The following is a 12,018-nucleotide window of genomic DNA, read 5'->3' as shown; positions in this document are numbered from 1 at the left end:
CGTATTTTCACTTACTATAGAAATAGAAAAGACCACTCCAAGGGTACCAAATTGAATCCTTTCTAGCAGGCCTGCATGAGTCCACTATAATTACAATTATGGACATAATTATAATCATATTTTGTGTCTAGGAACACAGAATGGATTTGTATAGTTTAAAATTAAAGACGAGAAGTGCCTATTTTTTTTCATCCTCAAATGGCTCTATAGAGCCTATTATTCTGTAGAAGATTTACTACATGCTCTAATTCATTTGAATATCCTAATCACTGCTCATTGGAATATATAAAATTCTAATAGATTTATTGATCAATTCCTAAAAGAGAAAAAGAGTAAAAGAGAGAGAGAGAGGAAAAAGCTATTATGCATAAAACATCCAACATCACAGAAACATTAATTATACCATGTATTTAATTTAGCAGGGTGTGGGGAAAATTAAGCCACATCAATTCATCTTATTTTATCAAATTATCTAATTACTCATAGTTGGTGGGGCAGACAGATGTTCAAACCAATAAACCTTTTCTGACAAGGACAGAGAGAGCTGAAAAGAAAGTGAAAAATATAAGATAATACCAATGAAAAAAAAGTGAATCCAGGGCAATTTAGACTGAAAGAAGAGAAGGATGACTTTTTTTAATGTCTTTTATCTTCCAGGGGAATTTGAGCCACTATTCATTTATACTGAGCTATGAATTTAAAAATTTGAAACTTTCAAAACATAAAATATACAAAAAGGTTATTTTGAATGAATTTTTTGTAATTGTTGAGAGCCACAGCCAAAGGGGCCCCAGCAAACTTCCAGCTGCCAGCAAACTTCCAGCTAACGGCTGATGATTGGCTCACAGTGGCCCCAGCAACATCTAGCTGATTGACTCCTCTGCGGTGATGTTCATTGGGCTGTTTCCCTGCCCTTCAGACTACGGAACTGCTCATTGGGGGACTTCTTTGGCTCCGCCCACACGACCCAGCCAATCGGCCTCAAGAGCAGGAGGATTGTGGGAGGTGGTGAGGTTTGTGTGGGTGAGAGGCTTGTGGAAGCTGGTGGTGGCAGTTGGGCTCTGAGGGTTTTTTTTTTTTCCTGAGGAGCTGTTTTGCTTGGCATTTGTAGTTTTAAAAATAAAGTTAGTTTCTTTTGACAAGTGGCTCCTGAATTGTGCCCAGCCAGACATGTAATACCATCTTTCAATGTGATCCAAAGTCATATTATTATAACTTATTTCATAGGTCACCCAAACAAATGTCCCCCTGGAATCCATCAGGTAATATTGTGAGAAAAGCAGGCCCCAAGTGATGTATCAAACACAGAGGGACAGCTGTTGCCTCTATAAAGGATCAGGATCATTTCTTACTGTGTTCTGTAAACACAGGGTGCTCTTGCAACACCCTCTTCTCCCTCTTCTCATGCATTTCTGCATGCTTCTAAACCCTTATGTATTTATGAATTTATTTACTTTTCTCCCATAGAATCATATTCATGGAAAACAAGGGAAAAAATCTATATTTCTCTCTCTCTCTCTCTCTCTCTCTCTCTCTCTCTATATATATATATATATATATATATATATATATATATAAACTGTGAAGACATCTGTATGACAAAGCATGTAGTTATAGTCTCTGGACAAAATATGGAGAGTTGGGAAATTATGGGCATAATTATAATCATATGGAGATGCTATGCTAGGTAAATGTGGCAGCCACCACCCAGTTCTAGCAAATGCTGGTGGGTGGAAATGAAAGCCCTGTGTTACCAGATCTTTCTACTTGATAAGAAGAATACAATATGTAGATTTTCATGTAAAATACTGTTTATGATACTTCGGGTCAGTTTTTAAAATTTCCACTCTAAAGACAAAAGCAAAAATTCTTGAGAGTCAAAGAGGAACTCTGTCATCTCTCAGATATTGTTGATTCATTTTTCTAATATATTTCAACAGCTACAAAATTACCAACTCGATTTAATTGTAGCTGTTCGAATGAATTCCAATAAACTTTTTTGTTTGTCTTGTTTTTTATTAAGATGATGGGTTTGGGTTCCTTTCAGCTGTGTTGTTCCTAAGCCCTCATTTCCAAGCACAGGCCTATTCATGTCACATGCTGAAGAGGACAGACTCTGAAGAGAGGCCAGGCCGAAGGTCCTATCAGGGCTCTTTGCCCCACGTTCTAGCAGGAACATGCTGGAAAACTCTCCAAAGTTACCCAAAGCCATGCAACCTAGAGACTTCCCAGGAACAACCCCTATTGGACCGCAGTGACTTGCGCAGGGAAACAAAAGGTTTTGTTGCAAGGGTCGCTATTGACACAATCCATTCGACTTCTAGACAAGGCCAAGGGTGGGTGGGAGAAGAGCAACTTCTCGCGAGAAGTCAGACAAGGCGCGTCACTGCCCTGGCAGGTCCTTCTCCTGACTGAGGAACCCAGGGGGGTAGCTGCCACGTGTAGGGCAGTGCTGGCAATGACCTTGGAGGGCACATCCTCTACTGTCATGGAGTTTCCCCTGGGCGGACAGACAGACATTAAATATTTAGTTAAACCATTAATTTGTGTTTTTAAAAAATGGTCAGAAGCACCAAAGACAAGTACAGGATGAAATGGAGACAAGTAAGCGAGGTCCCTGACCTGTATGGGGAGGACAAAGATGACCTTGAGCTGAGAGTGAAAAGGTGCTGGGCAAGAGGAGACCCCCGTGGGATGACGACCCCTCCCCTGAGGCAGAACCGCGCAGCCTGTGTGAATGTTGGGGCAGCCTGTGTGAATGTTGGAGCGGCTGCGTGTGTGCGCAGCCCGGAAGAAGGGACTCACCTTTGCCCCCCAGGGAGGAAGGTGAGAGGACAGGGGACAGGTTGGAAGGGAAGCTCTTTCCGTTTTGGTTTTCTAGAGTCAACGTTTAATAATGAGAACATTGTCACATTTTGCTTGGTTTAAAGATAAAAGGAAGAGCATGTGCCACTGTTTGTCCTTAGGGGTGAGCTGTTACTAGAGCCCACAACTGTGAGTGGATGCTTCAGATGACAGATTTTCTGTATTTTTTTTTTCCTTATTTTGGTGCATTAGAGTTGTAGGTAATAGCTGGGTTCATTTTGACATAACCACACATGCATGGGATTTAAGTTACTCCATTTCAGTACCAGCACAACTCCGCATTTCTGTCTCCTCTTCCTTCTCCCTACTCTCCATCCCCTATTCTACTGGTCTTCTTCCACTCATTTATTTATTGATTTTTAATTGATGATTTATAGATATACCTAAAGGTGGAATTTACTGTAGTAAATTTATACATGCACGATTTTGTCCAATGCATCCCACATTTCCTGCTATTTTTTATGACATCCATCATTAGTAGAAGCCAGCAAGCATTTCACAACAATTTTCTCTTAAATATATTGCTTACTGAATTCTTTTCATTAATATTAACTAATTATTAATTTTGGTTCAGGCTTGGAAACGTGCTCTCTATTCTCAGTTCCTGCCTACCACAAACAGACCCCCATCCCTGGCCATCTCATTTATCATCCACACTCTTCCTGAGCATGGGCTCCTCTGTAAAGCCTGCTTTCTTTCGGACCAAAGATGTGAAGGATCATCCTTCCTACAGCATCACCTGACTTCCTCCCTATTTCTAACCCTGGGACTCACATTCAGAAAACTCATCAATATGCTGCTCTGTTCACAGCATGCCCCATGCACAGTCTCTCCAAGGCTGAAGCTCCACACAAGCCCAACATCTGAACCATGGCACCCACGTTCCTTTCACTGTGTCCTTGCTCTGTGTTTCCATCACTATCTGTCCCTTTCCATTTTCAAATCATCCTGACACGGAGGCTGACTTGCCTTCTAATTCTGGATTGCAACCTCAAGGTATCAATTCACAAGCATTGAGTAGATTTTGGGTCCCCTGTGACTCTGATTTGGTACTTGAAGTAGCTCTGATAGTTTATTTCTATCACAAACCTGTGATCTTCTGCATGTTTCTTCTTTTGGATAAAACAAGAGACCGGGAACCAGAAGATCTAGCTAGTCTGGCGTTCTTCATTTGATGGAGGTATAACTTCAAGAGACTTGCCTCGGTCCTCTGAATACTCACTTTCTTCTTTGGAAATGAGATCTGCATGCCACTCTTTCTGCATCACAGGGTTGTAGTGAACCCCCTTGTTAGTCACTTCTTTCTTCATTCTCTTGGTCTTTGTTTAAACATTACTAGATGAAAACAGAGGTTTCCAAACTATACAGTCCCATAATGTCTAGTGTTACATTTTTCAAAAACTGCATTGCTCTTGTAATTGCCAGTCCAACATGCTTTTTTCCACCCACCCTCAAGCACACTATAAGCTCCATGAGGGTAGGGATAGTGCTTGTCTGGTTCAGGTCTGTCTTGGTGTCTAGCGCATCCAGGGATTCAGTAAATACTAGAGGATGGATTAATGAAGGATGTTAGTGAAAGTGCTTTTTAAGAAAGCAGCTACTGCTATCATTGTTATTATTGTTATTATTGTTATTATTGAGTATTAGTAGGAATAGTAGTGGATGTAATTGCAGTAGTTGTATATTAGCAATGTTGTCACCATCAAATACAGGACAAAAGGATATCACAAAATAGTGACAATATATCAATATATATGTACAATCATTACCCTTTCTACCTTCATCCTTTTAACCTATAGAAAATAGTAACCAACAGCAAAATGGGAAGGTAAGGTACAGAATAGGAGACAATATTTGCAAATCTTGGGCTGCAAAGGGAATAAAATCCAAAATATCTAAGGAACTCATGCAACGAAAGAGCAAAAATACAGATAACCTGCTTTTAAAATGAGTAAAGAACCTCTGTAGACATTTATCCAAAGAAGACATATGAACTGCCAATAGGTATACGAATAGGTGCTGACCGTTACTACTGCCAGGGAATGCAGATTAAAACCAAATGACACAGCATCTCATGCTTGTTAGAATGATGATTGTCAAAAATTACAAAAGATATATGTTGGTGACAAGGTGGATAAAAGGGGATACTTGTACACTACTGGTGGGAACATAAATTGATACAGACATTGCAGAAAACATGGAGAAGATTCCACAGAATATTAAAAATGGAACTGCCGCCTGATTATGTCGTCCCACCACAGCATTTCTATCTAAAGGGAATGAAAGCCATATATCAGAAATACTGGTACTCCCCTGTTTACAGCAGCAGTATTCACAATAGCCAAGATACAGAATGGAATATTACTCAGTCACACACAAAAAAATGAAATCCTGTCATTTATGGTAACGTGGATGGAACTGCAGGACATAATGTTAAGTGAAATAAGTAAGGCATGGAAGAATAGTAGCATATTATTTCTTTCATATGTGAAAGCTAAAAAAATGTAGACTGCATAGAAGTAAAGAGTAGAATAGTGTTCATTAGAGGGTAGGAAGGATAGTAGTAAAGAGGTATAAATGGTGGTTGTATCATGAGTTGCAAATATATAATTAGATAGCAGAAAAGAATTTCTAGCATTCTAGAATGCAGTAGGTGACTCTAATTTACAATGATTTATTATGTATTTCATAAAGGATAAAAAGATGTGGTATATACACCACATGGAATATCATTCAGCCATGGAAAAGAAGTAAATTTTGTCATTTTCAACAGTGTGGATGAACCTAGAGGACACTGTGCTAATTGAAATGAGCCACAGGATGACCAATACTAAAGGAGCTTACTTACAGGTGGAATCTAAGAAAGTCAAACTCACAACTGCCTCCTGTGTATCTAGAAGATGTCAGGTCCTGGGAATACAGGGTGGAGTGAAGCACTGTCCCCCACTACTAGGCCATAAATCTGGGCAAATATAGAGCTTGGATTTCTTTGTATAAAAAGTCAAACATCTTCACTGAGTGATTTTTTTTAATGGCATTGTACTGTACCTGAAGGCAGGCTGGGGCACGTCCCTGGGGCTTGTTGACATCCACAGCTACCAGCTGCCAACCACCAGCAGCATCTTCGTGGAACATCTTCAAGACAAAGAGGGAGGTGAGTCAGAGACACTTAACATGGAACACTAAGAACTCTGTCTCCCACTTTCTGCACAGTTTATGTCATCGGAAATGTGTGTTCTTATAGGTTTATATTTAGAAAATGATTCACTTCAATTATGTTCATTTTAAAGCTGAAGACTTAGGTGAATAATGATAATAACAAGAGCAAGATAATCACTTCCTTTTATGGAGCATGTGTTACTTTTCAGGCCATTTCTACCTCACCTAGGCATTGTGTCTAATTGCTCAAATACTATTCTTCACCTGAGAAATGCTTTGATAAATATTTTTATCCCCATTCTATTGATGACTATTCATTAGATCTTGAGGAAAATGCAAGCTAGAATTCTAAGGCATGATGTGTAATGTCATGCTTTTTACCATAGGTGGTAGATTTTTATCTTTAGTGGACACTTCTTACTGGGATAATTAAAGATCCTCATGGTAGATCATATCAGAAGCATGCATGTAGCATAGGGAAAGAGACTGGGGTCATTTTAATGGTAGCAAACTAGCATGTCATTTGGTTGACTTTGTGCAAATATTTTAACTAAGCCATAACTAATTTGCTCAATAGAAACTTCAGGTGCATATTTATGAAGGGCATACATAATGTCTTTGGCTTAGAAGATGTAAGTAATTGAAATTCTGGCTACTCATACCTACTAAATTCTGAAATTCACTCACTTGACTGAATATCTTACTGCATATTCCACTATCTCAACCTTTACTTATCCATCAATATTACACCCAGCTGGGAGACATTCCTCACTTGTAAATATTTTCCCACTGACAAACTGTATCCCCAGTTCCCTAGGCCTGTGTGGCAGGAGGAGTGCTGGTAACAGGACAGGGTGTAATTGCAAAGTTTTGTTTTCCTAAAAGAAACTTAACTCTAAACATTCACTGTTTCATTCCTGCCTGAGGTCACTGTTTGGTACACATACAGTTTCCTTTGCCACCCTTATTTATGTCTTCCTGTTAGTCTGACCTTGTGTTGAAAGGGTAATTGTTGATGGAAATCTGTATGAGATGATGCAAGGGACATTACCTAAGATTTATCATCATAATTTCAAACTCCTAGCAGCAGGAATCGCAGATCATTTGCAGAAACTATACTCATCCTCTGTATAAGAAGTGAAGCCCAAATTCACAGGCTGAACATGTGGTTTTTAAAGGACAAAATCAAGGTCCATTTTTACACACAGCCTCTTTGACTAGAGATGCCACTGCAGATTGTTTATCTCCGCTGTCCATTTACAGTGCTCACTTTCCCTTTTAGATGCATTTTTTTTTATTTTCTTTTTTTTTAATTGGTTGTTCAAAACCTTACAAAGCTCTTGACATATTTCAAACATTAGTTTCAAGTGAGTTATGAACTCCCATTTTTACCCCAAATACAGATTTTCTTTGATATAATGAGAGCAACTAAGAATAGATGCATTTTAAAAGCTGTTCTTGGCGGTAGAATCAAGCACATCCTTCCTGAGTAGGCTCCTTCTGAGAATACTACATGGGTGGAAAGCCAACCTGTCAAGATGCCTTTTAAAGTTCCTGTCGGAATCCTGGGATTCTCCTTTTAAGGACCAAAGACAAAGCCCACTTGTCAGTCACTGGCTAAGAGCCCTCTGTTTGGAGGACACATTCCATACTGTCTTATCACACTACAAAGCCTCCCTGGGGCTTATATTTGCTTTGATCAGTCAAAGACTAATTTTCTTTGTTAAATTATTTTTCCAGCAGACCAAAATCAAATGAGTCAATTTAATTGTTAGTACAAGAGTTCTGTCAAGGTCATTCCTTTGTATGAAATAAAAAGTAAAAAAAAAAAAAAAAATGAAAACATGTTCAATTTCTCTCTAGTCCCTCAATTATAAAGTAACATGTAGTAACAACAGAAGATTTTTGAGAGAACTTGGGTTAGTTAGCAGAAGCCAGGAATTCTTAGAGACTCCAGTCCTTAGCGGGAACGTGGTGAGAGCTACCAACTGTCCCTCTCTGTTATCCCTGTTTTCCAATGTCAGAATTTTCATGGGTACACTAAGCCTCTAGGAGGAAAAAAAAGATTATTTCTTGTCTATTTTTGGAAGTTGATCTTGACCATTTAACAACATATTGGCCTATAAGCATTAAGCAGAAACCTTCTTTTTCTCTTATATTTCTCATTCTTGCTCTCTGGAATATATATGTCAAGGTTAGAGCTACAACAGCCATTTTAATCTATGAGGTAAATTTGGGAATGGAGGCTTGCCATATGCCACATGACTACAAACACACAATCCTTTTCCTTTTGTATTAATTTGCTTTCAGCAGACCTTCATGTCAATAAACTTCAATCATTTTAATATCATAATTTATTTCAATATCATAATTTATAATTGACAACTTTATTGTTAGACATTCAGAATCTTTTCATTTACCAAAATGCCTCCATAAACAACCTTAAATATAAATCTTGGACTTTGTACAAAATTCTTCATAGGACAAATTCCTAGAAGTGAAATGTCTTGGTCAAATCATATATACATCCTTAAGGCTTCTGATACATATTGCCCAACAGTTTCCTAGAAAAGATGTTCCAATGCACATTCTCACTGACTATGCATGAGAATGTCCCTCTGAGCCAACAGTTAGGAGAAGTTAGCTTGGGGCCAGAATGAAGACAGCATGTTGACACTAGGGCTTCCAATGGCTAAATTAAAAGGAGGTCAGATCTTGTAGTGAGTCAAATGAAGGCTCTGAGAGCTCAGTAGCCTGGCTGAAGTCCCAGGTCTACCAGTCGCCCATTATGTAATGTTGGGCAAACTAATTAACTTTCTAATCCCTGTCACTTTTTAATCTGCAAAGTGGTAACAATAGCAGAATGCACTTTACAATGTTATTGTGAAGATTAAATACCTTGGTCTGTAAAGTCATTGCACCGTGCCTGGAGCTGCCCTCAGTATCTATTAGTGCTTGTAATACGACAGTGTGACTTGGTGGAATGGCACCAATCATTACAGATATGGATTTCCATGGCCCTTTCCCTTTCGTATAATCATGTGGAAACCAGGAAGACGTCAGCCTGGACAATTCTCACAGGGGTGTCCTTTTGCCTCTGTTAGAGTTTTATAGTGCGTCACTTGATTTACAAAGTAAGAATGCTTCTGGAATTGTTTTCTCAGGCAAAGTAAGAATGCTTCTGGAATTGTTTTTACAGGCAAAATATCATCATTACTCTCATCTTATTGTGAGAGAAGGAACCCTGGTGGCCCAGGGAACAGCTAGGAACTGAATTAAAATCCCAAACCTAAGACACCGCCCACTCATGGGCAGAGCATTGTGGAGAAAGTCTACAATGCATTTTGAAATTTTATGCTGCTTGGATTCTTTCAAAATCAATCATTTTTAAAAACAGGTAATCGTCACCAAAACACAAATAATGACAGGGGATACCTGGCTTGATTTCTTTATTCAATAATAAATCCTGCAACAGCCTCCTTAAATCTGATCTCCACATGACTTCCCGTAATGGTGCAGGGGTCCATCCCTGTGGCCTCTTACTGGACAGAACTCCTGGTTGCCAGGAGAGCCCTTCCCTGACTACACTTAGTGTATTGCTTTCTCATATTTTAAGGATGTACATTCACGTGGAAACCTATGGTCTTGTACTACAGTAAACACATTTTTCTAATGTACCATCTTTGAGCATCAAGTTATGCACAGTGTTTTTTGGGGAGGTGAGAATTCTTTCCATGTTTGATCATGCATCTTTTCATTTATGTTTTCTGCCTTTTTACTGAGCATTGCACTGCAAAATTGCTATGGGCATGTTCTAAGACTGTTGATGGGATTCCAAAGGAAGAAAAACTTAGAAGTGCCCTTTAATTCTGTACCAACCCTATTCTTATCCATCTTCTAGCTTAATTAGGGATTATCAATTCAAAAAACTTGTGTCAGTGAGAGTGTTCAGAGATTATAACAGACCCAGAAGTTATTACTCTCTTTATAGAAGCAGAATGTTTATTTACCAAGCCCCAAAAGAATCCCCATTGGACCTAACATTTGCAAATGTAAGGTGTGTGCTGGCTGCCTGAAGACTGCTTGAGTCCCTGTCACTACCTATAACAGAAAAAGCAGTCTGGGGTGGCACTAAGGCTTAGCAGCTCTTTTGCTGCTGTTCTGGAACAATTGGGATAGACTCCTCTTTATCATGAGCCAGTGTGGGTCAGAGGACATTGGGATAAAGGTCTGCATTAAAGAGATGCTTCGCCCAAGACTTCTTCCACCTCAACACTGGGTAGGAGTAGCTCTGTGTGGACTATCACGAGTCCCCGGAGTCTGTCCATCACTGGGCACATGGCCACAGTCACCCATGGCTAAGAACTATCCAGGTATGAAACTCACAAGCCCCCTCACATTCAGGCTGACTCAGGATTACCTATCTGATCATTTCTACACCATTTCCTTCTTCCTTGACACTTACTATGTTACCGTCTCCATAAGTCCTTCAGCATTACTTTTCTGTAGTTGGTCTATGCTATGACTTAAGAGTATTTGGTGGCAGTCATTCAATTGAAAGATGTTACTTTGCTATTTTAGAGAAAAATCCTCTTCATTGATTCCCTTTTGCCTCTAAATGGTCCATATCAGAGCCAGCTGCTTAAGATGTCAGGACACCATGGTTTTGTCCTATGACTGTGTGTGTGTGTGTGTGTGTGTGTGTGTGTGTTTCTACACACACGGATGGCTGTCATGGGAAGCCTACATTGTTTGAAACATTAACAAGTCCATCATGCCCAGGACCCCTTTAGACCTTCATATGGAATTACTGCAAATTCTCACATACTAGGGAAAGGCAAGAATAGATTTCAAGTCTGAAAAGTGACATGCTTTACAATGCCATCTTTTATTTTATTTCCTTAGACTATCCTGTTAGAATCAGAAATGTGTGATTTAGTGTTTTAAACCACTTTCAACGTACTCCTCAACAGTGTTTGGCCAGATTTTACAAATATAAGAGAATCACAGAAAATGCTGCCTCTCCTCCATACACAGAAAAGCACCTGGGGCCTCTGGCAAAGGGGATTGAGGGTGGGCGGGGCCTGAGGCTGTTGCTAGGCTGCCCAAGTGGTCTTCCACCAGAGGATGCTGGCAGGAGTTTAGTCGCTTAGCAACCTGGTCCTCAGTCACAGCGCTTTTCTTAATGAAGGTTTTTCACAGTTCTCTGTGTGATTACCTCTAGTCGCATTTCCTCCGAATTACAGACTTAGGCCTCCTGATTAAGTACAATTTGGCATCGAAATAATTCTGTACAACTTTGTTCAAAGTCTTCACATTTCATTTTCTACTATACCATGGGCTGATTTGGAGGCACCTCTAAACATTACTATTCCAGCTGTGATTTTACCCATCAGAGTTACCTGATCAACATAATATGGAGTAAAGACATTTTAGGCCATACTCCAGGGGCTCTGCATGCACCTCAAGTACTGAGTTCACAGTGCCATGTGCCATTAGGTGTCAATGCCTGGGACAGGAGGCATGCCCTTGGAGAGGTTATCACCTCAGAGAGGTCTTGGAAATTTATTACACCTCACAGTTTGCAAAGAGAGGAGAGATGGATGTGGTTGATTCCCTGAAGGCTTTCCTTTGTGGGAAACCCAGACAGCATTTGAAAAAAATCTTTCAAGGAAATTTGCAGTTTTGCGTTTTGTTTTTGCTGAAATTGAATAATGTCACCACTGTCGTTGTCTGTGACGAATGCTCAGAACAATCTAGACTCTACAGCATCGTAAAGATGCTATAGCATTATAAGGTTTTTCCTACGTGTTTATATGTTGAATAGCATCTAAACACATAATTCTAACTATGAGTTTGATCTGAAAGTTTTCCAAGTAAAATTTGTACCTTGAATCTTTCATATACTTTGTCCTAAATAGGTTAGTAAAAGTGAGTAGAATTATAATAATTTTTTAAAACTTTAATATTAAAATAACACTTAAAGGGATTATA

At 39.4% G+C, this 12,018-nt stretch overlaps 1 protein-coding gene across 2 annotated transcripts in view; it reads right to left on the bottom strand.

Moving 5' to 3' along the window:
• Positions 1-12,018, bottom strand: part of Nalcn (sodium leak channel, non-selective) — a 278,563-nt gene that overhangs the window by 181,146 nt on the left and 85,399 nt on the right. Inside the window, exon 9 of one of the 2 annotated variants that reach the window (XM_026399552.2) lies at positions 5,914-6,000. The exons of the other annotated variant lie outside the window; for it this stretch is intronic. Within the exon in view, the coding sequence (XP_026255337.1) occupies positions 5,914-6,000 (87 nt within the window). The remainder of the gene's footprint in view (positions 1-5,913; positions 6,001-12,018) is intronic. 2 annotated transcript variants of the gene reach the window in all.

This window comes from Urocitellus parryii, chromosome 2 (genome assembly GCF_045843805.1).
Source record: "Urocitellus parryii isolate mUroPar1 chromosome 2, mUroPar1.hap1, whole genome shotgun sequence".
Classification (NCBI taxonomy): Eukaryota; Metazoa; Chordata; class Mammalia; order Rodentia; family Sciuridae; genus Urocitellus; species Urocitellus parryii.
The sequence above is the reverse complement of the archived record's forward strand: the minus strand, read 5'-3'. Positions and strand labels throughout refer to the sequence as shown.